The 21,236-nt window shown below is 42.8% G+C and overlaps 1 protein-coding gene and 1 non-coding gene across 5 annotated transcripts in view; both read right to left on the bottom strand.

The window, feature by feature from the left end:
* Positions 1-2,330: 2,330 nt before the first annotated feature.
* Positions 2,331-21,236, bottom strand: part of si:dkeyp-9d4.3 (caskin-1) — a 46,021-nt gene continuing 27,115 nt past the window's right edge. The window contains exons 7-21 of one of the 4 annotated variants that reach the window (XM_025907898.1): positions 21,079-21,187; positions 20,529-20,637; positions 20,089-20,183; positions 18,902-19,016; positions 18,084-18,365; positions 15,925-16,023; positions 15,634-15,818; positions 12,944-13,025; positions 10,596-10,663; positions 8,365-8,469; positions 7,734-7,835; positions 7,468-7,606; positions 4,780-5,582; positions 4,048-4,704; positions 2,331-2,559 (exon numbers count right to left, since the gene is read on the bottom strand). In XM_025907898.1, coding sequence (XP_025763683.1) covers positions 2,482-2,559; positions 4,048-4,704; positions 4,780-5,582; positions 7,468-7,606; positions 7,734-7,835; positions 8,365-8,469; positions 10,596-10,663; positions 12,944-13,025; positions 15,634-15,818; positions 15,925-16,023; positions 18,084-18,365; positions 18,902-19,016; positions 20,089-20,183; positions 20,529-20,637; positions 21,079-21,187 — 3,028 coding nt within the window. In that variant the 3' untranslated portion in view covers positions 2,331-2,481. Of the gene's footprint in view, positions 2,560-4,047; positions 4,705-4,779; positions 5,583-7,467; positions 7,607-7,733; positions 7,836-8,364; positions 8,473-10,595; positions 10,664-12,943; positions 13,026-15,633; positions 15,819-15,924; positions 16,024-18,083; positions 18,366-18,901; positions 19,017-20,088; positions 20,184-20,528; positions 20,638-21,078; positions 21,188-21,236 lie in introns of all 4 variants that reach the window. The other 3 variants (XM_025907897.1, XM_025907899.1, XM_025907900.1) reach the window with 3 other exon arrangements.
* Positions 9,626-9,697, bottom strand: trnap-cgg (transfer RNA proline (anticodon CGG)). The gene has a single exon. It is a non-coding gene; the product is annotated as a tRNA-Pro (tRNA).

Here is a 21,236-nt window from a genome sequence, read left to right on the forward strand (position 1 = left end):
CTTTCAAAATACAGGGTTAAGGTCTCATTTCCACATATAAGGACTCAGACCTCAGACAGCTAACATTCCAGCTCCTAAGTTTAAATTCCGTGCGATGTTGGATTAAGTGGTTGTGCAAACTGTCTGCAGCATTTACGAGTGCTGCTTCTTGCACGCGCCCTCACATAAAACCACATGGAGTTATATCCAGAGGTGTGAATGTGTGTGAAGCAGATTACTTCCTGTTGCATGCTGCATGTCAGACAGTCCTGACCTAATTCTCCCAAAACTGTCATAAGTTCATGTGTTTAAGCTTGTTCTGTGTTGTGCTTATTCACTTGGTATCAGATCGATACCAAGTAAATACAGGGCCAGTATTACCGATACCAGCATCAACACTAATGCTTTCAATTATACATAATACTTTTAACTTAGAGTAGTGTGTCATGATTTATGAGGTGAGTCATCTTCAGTTTGCAAATTCTGAACACACTTTGCTGACTACTAATTTAAAGATTTAAATAAGCTATAGGCTATAAATAAAATAGACGTGACAGTCAACACAAAAAAGTTGAGACATTTTTCAAAATGCATGTCTGAGGAATATTTTTCATTTCCCCAAAATAATTTATTTAACACAGTTCATTGAGCTACATACTTAACTTAGAGGATAGAAGCAAAGTATAACTCTTACCCTGATAGTATTGATCCAATACCAATACCAGTGTCGGATCGATACTATTGATAATATTTGCATCGATCCGCCCACCTCTAGTTGAAGCAGCTAAAGATGCCAGAGGAGTCATTTGGATAGTTTCAGCTGGTAATATCTGATTTTTTTCCACCTAGCAAGTTTAAGTTTTCCTTCTAATTTTGGTCTCCATGAATTCCAAAACCCATTTGGCTACATAGCTATTCGATGCTCTGTTATATCTAACAGCAACCTTCTAGCTTTGTTGTCCTGTCATTAATGATAGTGGTGCAGTCGGCCATTCTTGGATTCACAACGCCTCCCTGAGTGGACTCGCAGCGTTTAATCCCCTGCACTGTTTTTGGTCTTCTTCCTGACAGCCTCACTGCTTTGCTGTTCACTTTCCTTACAGTGAATCACAGAGCTGTTTTTAAAACAAAGGGAGTGTTTACCACGGCCGCTGCTTCACATTTAAATCATTACGATCAAAACGCGGCGCGGCTTTGTTTGTGAAGCAGCCGCAGGAAATGCAATTTCATTGTCCGTTAGCGTGCGCGACAAACATACCCAAACGCACAAGCAAACCCTGGCTGGGTCCAGATTTTTGAATTCCTCCACTTGATCAACTGAGGGGGAATGAGTTGATGATATTAAACGAAAACAAATTTGGATCGCTGTTTTAAAGCAACTCATTGGATTAGAATAAAAGTGCTGCTTTATATCCTTCTCCTTCTTTGCCTTTTTCAGCTGCACTGGAATAGCTGCTGATAGCTAATGGGGAAAAATATATATATATATATTTTTTTTTTTAAACAGGAAGGGGATATATATAAAATATATATCCCCTTCCTGTTTAGTTTTCCTTCCTGTTCATATCTTGTATCAAGATATGTCAGGGATTAAATATCTGTAACCTGGCGGAAAGGGGAGTTTCACTGGTTGGGCCCACTTAAGATCAATGGCTACATCCATGTTTTGTACTGTCTATACTCAAACCAGGAGTGTGTGTATATTTCTCACAATCTTGAGCTATTTGCTCGAAACAAAAGAGCTTGATGTCAACACGAGCCTCGGGAGTCCTTTCTGTACAGCACTAGCACTTCCATTACACTGAAGCCTGTAATAAGCTGTCATAATTTGCAGCTCTACACCGCGTAAAGTTATTTATGATCTAATCCCTTTGTCATTAGGTTGGGTGCCAACATGCAGTCCCGATGAATATAAATCTCCTTTCAGTGGCAAAATGAGATTTGCTTCCAGTACTCACTCATTTTGTGTGTCCTCCTCTTTGATCTGATGCTCCACAGCCTCCAGAGCTGCAGCCAAAGAGGCGCTGGTCTCCTCCAGCCGATGCTGAACCTCTCCCTCCTGCTCTCCTTCCCCTGCTCGACTCTCCACCTTTTCGCTCTTTGAGGACTTCTTCTCCAGCTCCTTCAAAGCCCCGTCCTCGGCTCTGCTTCTCTCCTCTTCCTGCTCTTTGTGCCTCCTGTGCTCTCGCTCTCTCCTCCTTTCCTCTTCATCCCGCCTCCTATCCTCTTCCTCCTCCACTTCCCGCAAGCCCAACAGGTCGATGGAGAGACCGGTGATCGAGGAGCGTGGAGGTTTGACGGGGTGCGGTGAGGGAGTGGACGGACTCTGGGCTGGAGAAGGGGAAGTGAGAGGGAGCCCGGGTGAGAGGCAGGGAGCGGAGGGGGTGTCAGGAGCTGGAAGAGGGGCGGCAGAGAGTGGAGAGGAGGGTTTGGGGGCCGGGGTGGGGCTGGCTGCAGCCGGGCTGGTAGCGGCGGGGCTGGGGCTCATGGTTGCTGAAGCTACTATTGCTTTGCCGGGTTTAGGTGCTGTCGGAGGCCCACGCGGCTTCGGCGACACGGGGGGAGGGACACGCTTCGACTCTGCTCAGAGAGAATCACAAAGAACGACGTCATTTTTCTCACGTATAGATGATATCTATTTCTCTGAAGAATCAAAACAATGAGAGCTTTGCTGTTATCGATTATTCATTTTTTAAAAATGTTTTAGTCTTTGAGCACCTTTGTTTCCTGGCATAGTTTACTTGCCTGGTTTTTAACTTACAGAGCAACAGAAAAATTTCAGTTTTTAATACTAAATGGCCACTTTATGAGGTTTTGACCTATGTGCTAACACAAAGTGTCAGCTAATCGAGTGGCAGCAAATCCAACATGTCCTGAAATGATCAGCACGACCTGCTCAACTTCAAACTGAGCAGGAAAGAGAAAGAAAGAAGATTTCGGTGGCTTTTGATGTGGGATGTTTGTTTGTTGGCGCTCGGTGTGATGACTTCAGTAGCTGCTGGGATTTTCCCCACACAACCATCTCTATGGTTTACAGAGAATGGTCTGAAAAGGGAAAATATCTAGCCAGCTGCAGTTCTCTGGGAGAAAAAGCTTTGTTGATGTCACAGGTCAGAGTGCTTTGAGTTAACAGGAAGTCAACAGTAACTCAAATAACCACTCGAGTGTAAAAGAGCACCTCTGAACACAGCGCGGGATCACAACTGTAAACGCTTATGTAGCCACCGCATGTGATGAATTCTAACTCTTTTACCAATCACTGATTTCATGCAGAATAAAAGGTTACACATAAGGCAGGATGTCTTTGCATTAAATGACATCAATTTAAAAACAATGTTTGTCATGAATATGAACAGATGTTAATGACACTTATAATGATCTTTAAATTAAGGTAACACAGAAAATATTGGAGGACCTTTTATACTTGCTGTACTCAACTATGCAATGTGTGTTATAAGCCAAGTTAATTAATATTAACTATATTTTTTTAAACATGTGGGTAGTGAGCTGTATGTGTCTGAGTTTAGAACAGAAGAAAAATTGTCCCATCCTTTTTTTTGGTTCTTCCTGTGAAATGGGAGTTTTTCTTCCCTACTCTCGCCAAATGCTTGCTCATAGGGGGTCGTCTGATTGTTGGGATTTCTCTGTTTGATTGTAGAGTCTTTAACATATAATATAAAGCTCCTTGAGGCGACTGTTGTTGTGATTTGACCTTGACTTTCATAAAAAAGTTTTAAGAAACCATATCCAGTATTATATAATATGAAAGGCCATTAAGGGAGCTATACAACGCACTTTCTGTTTTTTCAATACGACACGGCGTCATCAACATAAGATGACGCCATAACAGGCTGATATCAGCATGTTGTAATAAAAACATCATAAAACATCAAAGGTTTTATGGGGGAAGTTGTGTGTTCTTCTTTTCTGTCTCTGTTTCTACTTTCTCCATCAAATAAAGGCAGAAATTAATGTCATATGTAGAAATTAATAAATAATTAAGTATAGGATTTTGATTTTTGACACAGAAGTTAAATTCAGTGACCGTGTTTTGTGTGTGCATCTCACCGGGGCTCTGGGCCAGCTCAGCAGTGTCAGGCCCGGGTATGGGGACCCTACGAGTCGGGGTCGGGGGTCAGCTTGCGGCTTCTTCAGGGTGACAGTGGATGGTTTGGGTGAAACTGGTGGCTTCAGAGACTTCCTAGCTTCCAGCCACTCACAGCTCTCTTTGTTGGTCTCCATCCTCTCGGAGACCTCAGACACCGGCCTCCGCCTCAGGATCACGCCACCGTTCTGCTGCAGCTCGCTTTCAATTTTACGGCAGCTATCTATTTGACTGATAGGAGAATCTGATTGGTTATTGCTTTGAATGAGATGCTCCGTGTGCTCAGCCGTGCGTGGCCTCCTGCGTATGGTGTCAGAGCCAGTAGTCATGGTAACGACAGTGGTAGACACAGATGCAGGAGCTTCAGAGTCCGCAGCCACAGGACGCGGCTTCCTCCGGAGCGTCGCTGTGCCGTCTGTGATCTCTGATGCTGAGGTGAGCACCGTGGAGCGGGGCCGAGGCTCGGGGCGTCGCGGGACCGGTTGCTGAGGTAATTGGTCAGACTGATCTCCGGGTAGGCCTTCGGGTCCACTGATGGTCCTGCGGCGATTTAAAACATCATCTTCTTCAGATCCGAGACCTCCTGCGCCTGCCTGGCGACGAAGAAGCGGCGGACTCACCTGCAGATCACATCACTGTTAGACATGCAGCCCAAAAAACTCATACATTTAACTCTCACAGTCACTGTCACCCACCTGCAGGTAGTTGGTGCTGCTTCCCAGATTCTTCGGGAGGGTTTTGGTTCCACTCACGATGGATGTTTCCAGCATGGCCGCGAGGCTGCGAACACTCCCAGAAGCCCCATCTGACCTCTCCAAGCCTGCTGACTCCTGAGCCCTTAAAGCAGCTCCCAAGCTGCCGCAGTCACTAGCTCGCCGCTCTCGATAGGTTGGCAGCCCGAGCAGCCCCTCCACCTGCCCCTCGCCCTCCCCGTCACCCCCGGTAATGGAAGAACAGGATCGTTTAGGAGGTGTTGGGGGCCGACCTTTCCTACGGGGGCGGAGGGTGACAGATGACTGGCTGCGGTTAACAGTGACATCATTAGTGGCAGCGGTATGTGAAGAGCTGCTGCGGCACACGGTGGCATATCTAGAGTCTGATTCCGAGCCAATTAGACTGTGAGTTCTCCGTCGCTCTTCCTCCTCGTTGGGCAGCCGCAGCAGAGGTACTGCCGAGTCTGCTGTCGACTGCTGGGTGGATGGCCGCGGCCGAGCCCTGGGGGAAGCCTGCTGGGTCCGAGTGTGCGGGGGCGTTTGCGGTGGGGTTTGAGTCGGTGTGTGGGGAGGGGTCTGTGTCTGTGTGAGACCTGGGCGAGGTTTGGCCAGAGGGCTGGGCACCCCGTCCCTCTGCTTCCTCGCCTCTTTCCGCAGCTCTGATGTGGTGCTGCCGCCCGGGCTGGATGGAGGTGTAGAGGGGCTCTGAGGAGGCTCAGAGCCACTTTCTCCTCTCTGAAGCTCCTTCAGTCGCTTTACTCCCAACATTATCTTCTTTTGATGACCTGAGGGTGGGGGGGAGTGTGGGGGAAAACAGAGGATTGTGAGAAGAGAATAAGCTATATTTACACTGCAAAGCTAGGAGAGAGTGGCATTTCTGCATATAAGCCACCATGAAATACAAATTTACATTCTCTTGAAAACTGCAAATCTTTAATGGCAACCTCATTCTGCGCTAGTCATGCAGATTAAAACTAACCCATAGGTTCACAGTTGCCAGACGTTGGACTGCTGGAGGGCTTTGGAACAATTCTCCCCACCAAAAAGTTGAATAATAATTATATCTCTGTGTAGGTTTTGCTTGTTTTTTAACAGTATTATCCAACCAGAGTTCTCTGAGGTATCTATCTGTACTTTTGAAGTTGGAAAGTAAAACCCAGAGCATATATATGTGGAATGTGTAAATGCCCATAATGTTTTAGTTATTCTCCTGTTGTCTTATTGGTGGGACCGTTGCTAAGCAGCGCTCAGTGTTCATATCCTGTCCTGCACCGTTTGAAAACATTAAAATGACTGGCTCACTTGCACACTGACAGCCACACACAAACATGGCGCTAGTGCGGAAGCTCTTCGCGGTTTTTGACAAACTAAACCACAAAAACATTTGTAACATCAAACTCGATCAGACATTTAAATCAACCTCACACAGAGCTCAGAGCCAGCCACAAGCCAGCGGCCTCGGCATGAGCAAAGGATCACTGCAGTTAAGAGGCAAATTACAGAGAAGAGGTTGAAGTCCCGTTATCTTGTTTTGTTATATGTAAAAGTCTTGAGCCACCCCTCAAACTTTTGTTTAATAATTTATTTTATTATAAAATAATATCTTGCATTGTAGAAAAGTTGTTTTTTTTGCTTGTATATGCTGAAAGTTATAGATTACAGCAAGAAAACTGGCAAAAGTCTGTATTGGCGTAAAATCATAGAAAATAACTGGAAATTTGAATCGGTCAAGAAAAGAAATGTCATTCAAAAACCACAAATCAACTGGCTCAACTGTGCCATTTATTTAATAATCTGTCAAAACAAAGGCCCCCTTTGAGTGATTGGGGGGGCCAGACTGGGCTAATTAACCGACAGAGTGGAAGATGGAAAAAAATTCTATCTGAAGGATTTCTCTTCAACCTGCCTGTGAGCTCAAACAGGAAAATCAATCTTCTTTCCAACAGTGTCTTCCTGAAAGCCAGCAGATATAGACTTTTTGATCTGTAGGCATTTGAGTGAGAGGAGTGGCATTTAACTGTTCAATAGACTTCCATTATAATTTGATAAAGGATTTTTGGAGACAAGCAGAAGCAACCTCTGTTTTATCTTTCTTCATTGACCACATTTTTCACACTAGAAACACAAATTTTGTGGAGCTACTTCTTGGGACTGTCACATTTTTTAAAGCAGGTAGATACCATTTACAGATTGGCTTTCTTCAGCGAGGGCAGTGCCGAGCCGATTTTTACATTTGTTTTGACAGCTGGTTACAATGAGTCACACAGAGCATCTTCACCAGGTGCAAACAATAGACGCTTAACAGGCTGAAGATGATGGGGCGCATAATCGTCTATTATCGTTTTATTGGTTCATTTGAATCTCAACGTTCCCTCTGTGACGCATTTATACGTTTGTTCACATTAAATTCTTGTATCTCTCCCACACAAATGGTTACACATGATTATAGAGAACAGCTTGAAATGCGACACATTTCAGCCAATTTAAAGCAATTGATCCATCTGTCTGTTCAAATCTACGCAATTTTTAAACAACAAGCACAGAACAAAGACATTAAGCGCGACTAACAGGAACCCCGCTTCCTAATGAAGGCTTGCACTTTTCTATAGAACTTGTGTTGCTAAGTTATAATATGTTGCCTATAATCTTAATAATGACGTTTTATCTTACCGAGCTTAGTGATGCCAATCTCTCGCAGATCTTCAAGGCTGATGTCCGAGACAAAGTCAATGTTCTCATAACCATTCTGCACGAGTACCTGGTAGTACTGACTAAGGCCCAGGTGAGACAGCCAGTCTGCCAGATTAGCCTTGATTAAACACAAAGACAGACAGACACAGGCACAGTTATGATGCTGCGTGAGCTGGATGCGTCTGTGCTCTTGTGTTCGTCCGACCTCCTTATTCTAGATTGTATGCAGCAGCTAACGTCCTTACAGGCTTGTGGTCGGGCAGCCAGTCTGTGGAGGGCAGCTTGCTGATCTCTGATATTAACTTCTTTCGATGTCCGGGCTTCATGACCCCAATTGCCGTCAGATCCTTCAACGCAAAGCACACTCAGTCACTTCATGAACTCACCACTTCTACTGGAGGTGTTTTTATTTTTATTTCTATTCAAATGTGAGCAGTTTTTACAGGCAACTCTGACATTTGCACACGTGATATGCCTTCAGGAATATTTTGGCTTTGGATAATCTCTGATGAGTGTCGCCTGTCCTTTGGGGACGTTTACAACATAGCACTGTGTTTGCTTCAGCGCACACACACATACACACACACACACAACCACATTAAAAAACACATTCAAGGACAAACACAGAGTAGTGTTTACAGCACAGACTGGAACACGCCGCCATGTGTGAACACAGGTATGTAAATGAAGCAGATGGAGCATGAGAAGTGACTGGTTGAGGCTCAGGACTCACACCGGGGGGGTCAGGTGACAGAGACAGGAGGGTCATGATGACATCATCCAGGTCAGTGGGGAGCTGATTTTTGAGAGCTGTGCTGGGCGGAGCCTTGACAGACAAGGGGCGGGACGTGAGGGGGTCAGGGGTCATGACCTTACCTCAGGGGTCATGCGGCTAATGGTGTCTAGATCATATCCCGCGGTGAGGAAGTGGGTGGTGTAGAACTGCAGCTGAAACTCACCCAGCCACGCCACTACTGCCTGCTTCTAGAACACAGAACACAGAGCGCTACTGCCTGCTTCTAGAAGAGTCCACAGGCCTCTTCTAGAGCCCGCTCTACAACACAGGAGAGAGGACTGTTCTAGAAGACAGCACAGACACATCTAAGGAAATTCCCAAATGGAGCCCTAGCCAGCAAGGAAAGGGAACCTACTCTGGAACACATGAAGGGGAGCTGTTCTAACTAAAAAGGAAATAAAACATAAGAAGAATAATCCCTCCAATTATTCAGACTCTGCCTAAAATGACTTCAAGATTGTCAGGAATAATAATAATAATAATAGTTTTTCCAAATATAAATGTTTTACTCCCACACAGCACTCGTGGTTATTCTCTAGGGTTTGTACAAACAGTAAGACACATTCTGGATAACAGATTACAAAGTAAGTGCAAATATAAGATGCCTGCTTGCTCCTAGTGTTAATTAGCCTCTTACGTTTTGAGATCTCTGCCACTGAGCTACATCCCACCATCATCTCAATTCAAACTTTTTAGTCACATGACTGTTGCAGAGCACTACAGGGCAAAACACTGTCCCCGGGCAGGTCAATTAACAAATAGAAATACATAAAAGCACATCTTAAGTAAGCAAATTATACTCATACAAATATGTGGTTCCCTTTAGGGGTGGCCACACTGAATCATCTCACCCTATCCTTAGCATCCTTCTGTGTCACACCAACCCTCCTCATGTCCTTCTTCATTACATCCATGAACTTACTCTGTGTTCCTTCTCCTTTCCTCCTGCCTGGCAGCTCCATCTTCGACATCCTTTGTCCAACATATCCACTATCTCAGCCTTGCCTCTCTGTCTTTGTCTCCAAGATGTTCAACCTGAGCCGACCCCCTCCATTCTGGTTAAAAACCTTGAAGTCCGGCACCTGTCTTTTTGTTATCCACATTATTTGTCACAGCACGTCTCACTACTGCCCTGTAAGCCTTCAGTTTTACTCTTCTAGCCTTTTGCCAAAAGGATCTTTACAAGCTTTCCTTTCTTTTTTTCATCTTCAGTGACCATCGTTAAACCAGACCTCTATGTAGTATGAAAATCTAATGTTTAACCTGGCAAATGTTTCACATAGCCCTCCCTATTGATTTGGACTTAGGTACCAGCACCTAGTTTGTGTGTGGATTAAATGAGGGCTCATCCGGGAGTTGAACCCGGGACCTCTCGCACCCGAAGCGAGAATCATACCCCTAGACCAATGAGCCAGTTACAGTCACAGTCCATCAGTTTCAGAATAACTGTATTGAACATTAGCAGTTTCAAGGCAATACTATGTTTATATAATATAAATCTTTTCATAACCCATTTCCATTTTCCAGTGGGCCAGATTGGAGTCTTTGCCTGCTGATTCTAGCCCTCGGGCATTTAAAAAAACACACAAACACAACAAAACAGATCGACTGGCCCTAAAAAGAAAGCCCCACGAGCATTACTACGTGCTCTGCTGCTGGTTAATTAGAGCTGAGCAAACTGTTCACAACATAAATATATTTTCATTCCCCTTCCTTGTATTTAGTGATGACGGAAGTCTTCGTGGGAGAGACCTCAAAACTCTAAGCACCTAATGTTGTGACACTACACCCTTCCAGGGGAATTTGGGTTAAATACACCTTTAGGGGTCTAACAAAATAATCTTCTTTAAATCACCGGTAAACATGTGTTATATTTTCAGCAGTGTTCATGTTATAGAGCGCTGCGTGAGGTCAGTGAGGAAACGCTAAGACGCAGCACGCAGATCAGCCCTGAGCTCCACAGAACACGCAGCACTGCCAGCAGCATGTGGGTGTCTCAGTGCGGTGTGAGGGCAGGGGAGGGAGGGAGAAGGGAGAGGGAGAGGGGGGAGGGACAGAAGGCAAGACAGCAACTGACTCCTCGATGTGTCTGTCACTCTGCCTGTCTCCATGGTGACACACTCGCATGCCCAGCCTCAGCGTGCCATCTTTTCAGGTGCAACACAACCACCGTGTTTCCCACTGAAACCCCACCATTGCAGACGTTCTTTCTGCTACTTGAGAAGAACCAGAAGCAAACGGAAAAATGGAAGCACCGGAATGAATCAATCCACCGAGAAAAAATAAAATAAAAAAATAAGACACAACTCACTTTCCCATCATCCTCTTCGGCCTTCCGTTCAAACGAGCGCTGCTCGTGAACCGTGCTGCTGGAAGAGCCTTAAGGTTGAAGTGATAAACAAAGGCAAAGAGGAAAGACAAAGAATAAATCACATTACTCTCAACAATTTTCATTTTTCTGTTAATTACACCTTACAGCTAGTTGTTTACAAAACACCCGCCTATTTATTATTTCTAGTGAGTTTTTTAAGAAATTAACGGCTTCCTGTGAAATCGTGGTCCTTTGAAATCTACCATCACTAAACAGCTGTTCTAGGAAATTAACTGTACTTCAAAGAAACCTAAAAAAAATCAGAAACAGTAACTTATCTCCTAATTGTTTGCTTTTCAAAACACTGCAAAGCCAAGAAATGGTATTATGTGGTGATCTAAAGGATTCTTATGTGGGAGAAGCACAGGAGAAGGGAAACCAAGCCAGATTCCCACTGCCTATGGAGCCCTTCTTAACAGCTTTCATACTTGGCTGGCTCGGCAGCGCTGTTTTAGCACTACACTTCCCACATAACACTTAAACCAGTAGAATGACAGCGGATTAAACATGCTAATTTATGGGCTTCTTTTAAAGTGAGATTAGTAAAACAGCTACAGCTACAAAGTGCCCAAATTTAAGTGGGAGGCTTGAGACACTGTGAAAGTGTCTACACCACGAACTGTACGTGCACATTAATACAGAACATTTGCTTCAATGCTACGCTAGTCTTTGTAGCCCCAAGTGAACACTCACCTGCTGTAATGCAGACCTGTAAACAGCTTGTGACAAATAAGGTTTATAAGCTGATCCAGATCCATTAAAATCATTAAAGTTTTTAAAACTTCCCAAATATATGAACCCTGTAAGGCCTGTAAGTCCATCTTCTTTCATACAAGACCGCTACATCATCAGTGTTATTTGAATGTATCCAATCAGACACATGCAGTGCTACTGTGAGCAAAAATACTGATGTAGCAGAAATGAAAAGGATACAAATTAAAATTAATATGTACAAAAAATCCCCCAACTTTCACGTTTCTGGCAACTATTTCATGGTTCGTGGAGTTTGCAGAACTCATTTTTTATGCATGTTGCTTTTATGTAAAAATCTGAGGCTCCAATAAAAAGATAGACGTTACTGATTAAAAAACCCCCCCAAAGCCAAGTGAATTTAACTCCTTCTTTAAAATCTGTATTACTCACTTTGTAGGAGATGGTCTGATGAGATTTCTATTCTACATGAGAACGTCAACATCTGTCTATGGTTCAGTTTTTAGTGCTGTATCGCAGCTAGTTTTGATCAGAGAGATGATATCAGGGATCACAGGGTAGCCAAATCAACTTACCAACAAACACAAGGATCAATATTATTGATTGATATTGGCCATGTGCTGGCATTAACCAGCAGTAATCACGTTCGAGAAATTAAAATTAAAAAAGAAGCAATAAGAGAAAGGTATAGTTTGTCCACCAGAGGGCGCTCTGCAGCTGATCTAAGCAGAGCGGGAATGTGTAAACAAATAACTACATATAACAAATGTCAGGGACGTCTGTTTATGATTGTGTGTCTGAAAGAAAAGATATCGCATTTTTAAATCAACAAATATCAGCATTAGTCTCGGTGTCGGTATCGCAAATTAACTACACTATGAGACATAAAGAGCGTAACATTTTAGCTTCACACTCTGCAATACTAATCAATCAAAACTAACAAACTAAGTAGTTACTCTGCAAAATAAATGTATTTCACGCTCACAGGAATGTTAGATATGTAAATTAATAGTTTAAGCTGGTAGTTTAACGTAATCTGTTGAATTTCTTTGAGCAGTTTTTTTATTCTGCTTATTGCAAGCAAACCTCTGCAGCTACAGCTAGAGCTCTGACTCATGAGAACAAGAAAGAATCCATGACATCCCAAGAAGCCATGTCCCCGGCTGTTTAAAGCAGCTTTTTAGAAATAAAGAATAACTTGAAATACTCTTCTAAAAGGACCAAGACTGGAAATGCTGCTTGTGTTTGATATGAACAGACATGTGGTCTTTAGAGGGCCAGGCTGAAGAATAAAAAGTGATTCACATAAGCAATCCAAACAAGCCCCGAGGCGCTTGTTGTACTTGTGAACACTGCCTTGATCATTTTTAATTGTCATCACTTACAGACAAAAGCAGTTTTTTGTTCCAAATTAACTGATCGCACGCGTTTCCTTTCAAGCAGGCAGAGACAAACTTTGTCGTCTGTGCTTAAATCACTTCAGCAGCACACTTAAATTAAAGCTGACACGAATGAACACTTCAAATACAGACGGCGATATCGCGCTATGCTGTGTTTGTATGAGTGTGTGTGCTTACTTGCTGACTGCTCCACAGACTGCGACTGCTCCAAGAGATGCTCCTTGGCTTTTACCGACTGAGACAGCACAGTGGCCAGGAGCTGAAAGACAAAAACACACACAAATATGCTCATATGTACACACACACGCTCACATTGAGAAACATTTACTCAAGCATAATCGTTCAAATCCCAGAGGTGGTCCGTGACTCAGCTCAGTACTCAGCACTCTGCCTCCTGTATGTCCTACAATTTTCTGGTACAGCAGAAACACCAGCAAGACATTTCTTAAATGCAAGACACTAAGAAAAAGGAAATACACATTTTATACCGACTGTTAAAATATCATTTAGTATGTGCTGAACAGCAGGATGTACAGAAAGGAAAAGCACAACAGATGTTTATGCTAAGAATTAGTTTCCTACATCTTGTCCACATGTGGTCGATGTAATATAATACATTTAAGTGCAACTTTAAGGGAAACTAGCTTGAAATCAGACTCAAAATCACAATTAAATTCAGTGTGGCATGGCCGGTTACCTTTAACTGTGCAGATAAAAGATAGTGGTGCAGTGCTGCTTGCTAAAGCTGCTGCTATAGTGGCAGGCTGACATACAAGTAGCACTCTATAACTGAGCATCCTGATTAGCTGTAGCTCAGGTGGTAGTTGGTGGTTCGATCCCCCCAGTCATGTTCTCTGATGCGTTCATCAATATGAATGTGGGTGCAAGTTAGATAGAAAGCACTTTCTTAAAAAAAATCTTGTCCTAATGAGTGAATGAGGCAAGAACCAGTGCATTTAGCATTTACAATCAAATGTTAGACTGACGTTATGTTAACAGTTCATCTGTGCCTGCAGCTTCGTCTCCGTCTCTTCCTTTCCCTCACATCATGCTCCCTGGATTTGTCCCTTTCTCTCTCTCCCCTTCACTTACTCTCCAGTGTGGTAAAATAACACATGAATTAATAATGAGCTGTCAAAGGGTGAATGTCATACAGTCCCGTAGAAAAACAAGTACACCCAATGACTCAGTGGCTTGCACAACCACATTTAGCAGCATTAATTTGAAGTAATCGCTTTCTGTAGGATTTTATCGCTCCCTCGTTTCATTGTGGAGGAATTATGTCCCACTCTTCTTATAGCGTTGCTTCATTTCTTTGAGGTTTGTGAGCATTTATTTATGCAAAGCTCTCTTAAGGTCCCACCTCAGCATTTCAATGAGGCTGAAGTCTAGACTTCGACTGGACCGCTGCACCTTGTGTTTTTTCTTTTTAAGGTATCCTGTGTGCCTGGGATCACTGTCCCGTTGAATGACCCACTATCAGCCCAGCATTAGCTGTCAGACAGATGGTCTCACATTTGATTCTAGAAGACTTTGGTATAAAGAGGAGTTCATGATTACTCAGTGACTGTTAGGTTCCCAGAACCTGTGGCTGCGAGCAAAGCCCAAATCATTGCCCGTCCACCACCGTGCTGCCAGTTGGTATGAGGTGTCTGATTTGCTGTGTTTGGTCACTTTTAGTCTCATCTATCCAAAATGCATTGTTCCAAAAGTCTTGTGCTTTGTTCAGATGATGAACTTTGCAATCCTAACCTGTGCTGCCATGTTCTTCTTAGAGAGAACAGGTTTTCTCCTGCAACCCCGTCCAAACGTTCATACTCGTTAAGTCCTTGCAGTACTTATACGCTATCACATTTAGAAGATTTTTGGAAAACTTGATGTCTGACCTCTAAACTTGAGGTCAAAGTCACTGAGATCAAACCTGTCTAAGATTTTTAGTAGATACTCCTATGGTATCAATTTGAAGCTCCTACGTCGCTTCGTTCTCGAGTTATCGCATTCACAAACCTCAGTGTCCACGTCGCCCGCCTGCCTGGCAGGTGGTAAAAACAAAACTATAATAAGAAAATCCACTCTGGAAAATAACTGAAACTAAAACGGAATAAAAAAAACAAAAAGTCATGATGAAATAGAAATAAAAATGAACTGAAAACACAAAAATATATTAACTCTGGTTCACACAGACCAAAAATTGTGTTTTCAGTTGTTTTGGTTAGCTTCCATCATCACAGGTGTTTCATCAGCAAAATGAAAGGAAGTTTTTGCCGCCTTTGATCTCAACGCGCTTATCAGCCACATTTAAGGTGGAATATTTTCTTGAATATTAGTTCTGTTTGTATTGTGACTCAGTCAGCGGACCTTAAATATAGCAGCTAATTGTATTTGTTATGGCTACATGCCATATGCTTTAGCGATGACTGTGTGTTCGGATGCTTAAGAAGATCTATTTAATAGAATCACATTATGCAAACTGCAAATATTCTACTCTCTCACTTGGAGAAAACAAACAAACTGTGGAGGTGTTTCAGCGGTACACCTATGACAACAGCTCACTGTGGAGGTGAGGTGCAAAAACACGATAAATAAGACAAAGTTTAGTTGCTTGACTTGAATTTAGCTGCTACGCTGTATCCAAACAAACACAATGCACTTTGTGTGCTGCTAGGAAAAAACAACCTGTCGCCAACGGAAGAACAAACTGAGCAGGAAACAGAAGTGTGGTTATCACATTAACTAAAGTTGTGTTTGTTTCCTAGAAATGTTTTGCCGTTTCCCAGAAACGGTGTGTGTGTGTGTTGTTTTGTAAGGAAACAGCAGCGACGTCATGAAATGTGTGCAAACACAACTGAATGCAAGGAGTCTTTTACCTTGACTCCTTCTGCTTGTGCATGCAGGCCTGGAGCATTAAGGCCGTGGGTGTTGACCCCTGGCGTGGGCGCAGGGTGGGGACTGGGTGCGGGAGTGGTCAAAACATGCGTGTTTCCAGAGCCCTGCAAGCTGCTCGATGACCGAACACTGCCGAGGCTGCCGACGCTGCCGCTGCGCTCGCCACCTCCACACATAAACACACGTTGTAGAGCGCAGCATTACACACACGCAACGTGTCTGACACACATCATTTCCTTTTTTTCCCCCACAAAAGCACGCTTTCAGTTTACCTGCCAGCGGTTTGCGCAGCACCCAGATGTCCTCACTGGTGCTGCTCTGCTGTCCCAAAGTGGGAGAGCCCTGAGGACTCAGCTCTGCAGTTCGTGAACCTGTCTCACACACACACAGACACACACAGAACCCCACATCTGTTACTCCTTTGGTCTTAGTATTTTCAACAAAAATGCAGAAACAGAAACAATATCTGAGTGATGCTGTTCCCTACATACAGTAAATGTGTTGAGCTTGTGATTAAACACTGTAAAAGGCACAGACTCACACGCAGAGATACACTCACTCAGCTCACGTGCATAAACATGCTACTCATAGTGGGAGTTCTGAGGCTTGTAGAAACCCACAGACCCTTTTGGTCAAAACACCATGAAGCTGTTGTGAATGACACATCCAGTGACATGTGGTGTTTCTACTTAATCACTGTAACGCTGATTTAAAAAGCCGGATAAGGCCTCTCAAGTTATCTATAACAAACACAGCATGTCGAGTAAGAAAAATGAAAGGGTCATTTCACTCAAATGATAAGAAATCTACAAAGGAGGCGTTACTTTTTTGGCATTAGTTGTCAAAAAAAAAACATCTAAAGAAACAAAACAAAGGTTTGAGTCAGTTAGGACCCACATGGGTTATATAAATGTATATGTGGATGAATTACTAATTTTGTTAGCCTTTTTTTGTAAATAATTATTTGATTGAACTGATCCTTTAATGAAGAACTACCTCAAGCATGTATGGCTGTGCAAAAAAGAAAGTCTTCAAGGGACAATATGCAGTGTTGTTTAAAACTAAGTACACCATTACTGCTTCCACAGGTGACTGTAGCTCAGGAGGTAGAGCAGGTCATCTACTGATTAGAATGTTAGTGGTTCGATCCCTGGCTCCTCCAGTTTGCATGCCAAGTACTAACCAAGATACTAACCCCAAGTGGCTCTCTGATGCATCCATCGGAGTATGAATGTTCATTAGGAAGCACTAAAAAGCTTAGAATGAAAGTGAATGTTGTATAGAGCGCTTTGAGTACTCCAGGAGAGTAGAAAGGGCTATATAAAATCAGTCTATTCACATGAAATCAATAACAGCCAAACACCACTAATGAAATACGAAGGAGCAGTTTGCTGGTCTGGAGCACTCGGGTGTGCCCAGCAAATTCATCCCAAGGTCAGACTGTGCAATGTTCAGAGAAACTGAAGAGCAACAGCTCAGACTCTACAGGCCTCAGTTAGCATGTTAAATATTAAAGTTCATCACAGTACAATTAAGCAAAGTCTGAACAAGGCTTCTTTGGAAAGCTTGCCAGGAGTAAGTCTCTTCTTTCTGAAGTGAAGTGAAATTTCGAGTTAATAAGTAAAAAAAAAGATTATCGAGAAAGATAACTCGAAATTTCGAGTTATGGATACTATTTTTTTTTTTTTTTTGTGGCGGAAACAGGCTTTCATACATATGGAAAGTTCATATGAACAAACCACAACACTTCTGGAACAATGTCCTCTGAAAAGGTGAGACCAAGGTGGAGATGTTTGTCAAAATGCACAGCACCATGTTTGGAGAAAAACATGGTGCTGTGCAGTTGGTATGAGGTGTTGTGCACGGTGGTGGAGGGGTGATGGTTTGGGCTTAGCTTGCAGCCACAGGACCTGGACACTCTGCATCGTCAAGTCAACCATGAACTCCTCTCTACACCAAAGTATTCTAGAGTCAAATGTGAGGCCATCTGTCTGACAGCTAGAGCTTGGCTGAAACTGGGTCATGGAACAGGACAATGATCCCAAGCGCACTAACAAATCTGTCAGTGTGTTGCAGTAACCCAGTCAAATTCCAGACTAATGAAACACTGTGGTGGTAGGACCTCAAACCTCGATAAAATGATGTAACACTTTATTGATTGCGAGGCCGTTAGAGTGACACAGAAAACAATTATTAAACTTATCGCTGCTAAACATGGTTCTGCACGCAAGTGAGTCATGAGGTGTACTTAGTTTTTCACAGGACTGCTTCTGTTGATGGTTTTCTACCATTTCTTTTAGGCCTTTTTTGTGTTTTTTTTTAATTTGGCTGAACTGCTCCTTTGATGAAGCGTTGCCACAAGAAAGATAGACAGATAGAAAGCAGAGAAAGGATTCTTATCTGTGACTTAAAGTGACACTACAGTATGTACCTGTCTGACTTTGCTGCTCCTGAGAAGTGGAGAGAGGAGGAGGAGGAGGAGCAGTGGACAGAGGAGGAGTACACAGAGAAGGAGGAGAGATAGGGAGAGGAACGTACCCAAATGAGGAGAACCGAGGAAGGGACTGTGTGTTGGGGTTAAGGGGAGGAGGGGGAGGCAGATGCAGGGGAAGGACTTTGGAGGGGGGGTATGAGTTTCCGTTGACCGAGGCAATGGGGCAAGGGTTGGGCCTGCGGAGGAGGAGGGTGTGGCACTGCTGGGAGGGGGAGTGACCTGGCAACAATCCAGGAGGAGGGAGGGGCAAAACAACAACAACAACACAACAACAACAACTGATCAGTCAACTTGAAACAAAACAAAAGTCTAATCAGAAAAAATCAGAAAATGCACAAAATAATAACTGATTAAACTTAAAACATGAGAAAAGAATACATCCATATATCCACAGGGAATATACCATTATAAAACAAAATATAATATCACTACAGCAATAAGGCAAACAAACAATATGAACAAAAACATTACAATCTAGCAGGGTCGGACTTGTTTATTAATTAGGGAGGGTGACAGAAGGAGCAGAAATATAGAGGGGTGATTCAGGGCTGACTGCGGATAGAGGACTATGTTTGATCGATGCAATCAATGAGACTGGCAGGGTGGGGAAAACAGATGGGCTGCCCCAAACAGGCCGATGATGCCACGGCTAGCTACAACTAATGACCAGCTATAGCTGCGAAACAGCTGCTAAGCTCACACGCACATCCACCCACCCACCCATGCACACACACAGCTGTGATGTGGGTGGTCACCTGCCCTCTTGATGACTTCCACCATGTTGGAGGGGAAGTAGCCCACACGGTCATTTCCTGTCCGGTTGTCATGAATACAGCCTTTCCATCGGCCGTCAGAGTGCTGCTCTAAAACCTGTGCACGTACAAAGATTACAGCCACTTTTCATTTCCATAACAAAGACTGCAAAGCCAAACTAAAACCATGCCTTTATCAAGTTTAAATCTTTAGCTCTGAAGCTCATACTACCAGCTAACTTCAAGCTAGTTATTTATGGCAGTAGTTGCTACTGCTAAGATGGCTGTTAATTCTTTATAAAAATACTTCTATCTTTGTTTTGCTTAAACTTTTTCAGACTTAGCAGCTGAAATTAGCAGAAAATATCTGTTTAAATTTCCATTTAAAAAAGGCAGTAGTTAAAAAAAATGAGCAGGAAATAACTCACTATGCTATTTAGTCATTTAGCTAGCATTAGCATAGTTAGTAGTTTGAGGCATTTTTGCGAAATATAATTTAAAATTTTCCATATTTATATCATAGATAAACTGTGTTTTATGTAGTGTCCACCTTACTAAACTCTGAATTCTTCAGTCATAATACATTACACAACTCTTTTTACATTAGCAGGCTGGCTTTAGCGTTGTCATTTTCGCCAGTTGGCTACAAAACTTGTTTAAAACATAAAACATACTATATAAACTACCTTAACATGTATTTGGTTTTTGTGAAATATTTTTATAATATTCAAATCCTTTTAAATTATAGATATTATACATAGTAGATGACCTCAAAACAAAAGCCAACATTGCATCTGCTTTACGTAATGTATTTCATGCACATCTGTAAATAAGTGTACGCTAACAGCGCCTGTAAGTGATTACTTTTTCATATACAACGTAGCTTGCAAAAAAGATCAGTAAATATAGAAGAATAAAGAAATAACATAATAAATTGACATACATGTCTTTGTTTTCATATATGAGTGAAGCGAAGAAGCGCTATAGCTCTGGCAAAAATAATAATTTGTTTTTAATAACAGTTTGTGTGGCACAACCTCTTTTTAGTTCAGTGATGCTTAAATTGTAACACCCAACTATTAAACTGTGTAGACAGATTTATATTACCGACACAGGTTATTATGACTGGCAAACATGCAGCACAGGTTGAAACATATTTTTATTGCAGAACCTTAATTATAAAGCTATACCGTGATGATGTCGCCAGCTTTGATGTTGAGGCTGGTAAGGTCATAGTTGTTGCAGTAATCCTTTAGTGCTCGCACCTGCATTGCAGCTGAGGCATCTACAACACAAGAGTATAAAGTGCAGACAGAAGAGAACGGAGGGGAAGGTGATATTGGTGGGTAGTATTATTAGCATAATAAATATCGCCAGCCTAATCAATACAAGAAAATCCCAAAATAAGAATGGATATTATGCCATTGTTTTAAATGCTAATAGCAATAAATTGATTTTAAAAACTTCTTTTTACAGTATGTTGTTATTTAATAACAAAAACCAGGTTCCTAATAGTTTTAACACTCACAAAGTGGGCATGGCTTGAAAAGCAGATTTTTGGTGTTGCCACCAAATGTGTCACACAAGGATTTGTGAGTTTGTGTGCGAGCTCGTGCACTCGTGGCCTCACCTCTCAGTAACTGTTTGATCTCCCGGCTGGCCTGCGTGGTGGTGAACTGGTTAACGATGTCCAGGGCAGTCTGACTCAGAGTGTTTCTCACTCCTGCGCTGATGCCGCTCTGGAGTGAAGCGGAGGAGGAAAATGATTAAAGCTGCAAAATCAAATTGTGTGTCACAAAGAACATTCCACAGTAGGGATGTTTGTTGTGCGCGCTGCCTCAGCATTAACATCAAAAGTGAAGCGCAGCAGGATGAGAGGGGATGCTTAAAGTGGGCCCTTTACAAAGGCAGGGTTAGGCATTTATATCCATGTTCATCTGAAGGTCACAAAAAAGGTTAAAAACCAAACAACAGGTTTGAAAATTGGATGACAGGCAGGAGGCTGGTCAGCCTGCTACTGTTTTATGTAATAAACAATAACAAGATAACATATCCCACAGTTTCCTCACAGTCAGATGAATGACAATTGCTGGGGTGTGAATTTGCACAGCTCATGGGAGGGAGGTCAGCATTAACAACAGCTGCTTATGTAAACACATTAAACAGACAGTTAGACTTACATCCAGCAGCAGGCGTACTACCTCCGTCTTCCCACAGAGGGCAGCCTGATGTAGTGCTGTGCCAGACTCGGACTGTCTGTTGATATCTATTCCAGCCTGAATCAGCAACCTGCAGCGAAAAATAATAAATATTTCAAGATAACTTTTTATGACTGCTC

Source organism: Oreochromis niloticus, linkage group LG6 (assembly GCF_001858045.2).
Source record: "Oreochromis niloticus isolate F11D_XX linkage group LG6, O_niloticus_UMD_NMBU, whole genome shotgun sequence".
Lineage (NCBI taxonomy): Eukaryota > Metazoa > Chordata > Actinopteri > Cichliformes > Cichlidae > Oreochromis > Oreochromis niloticus.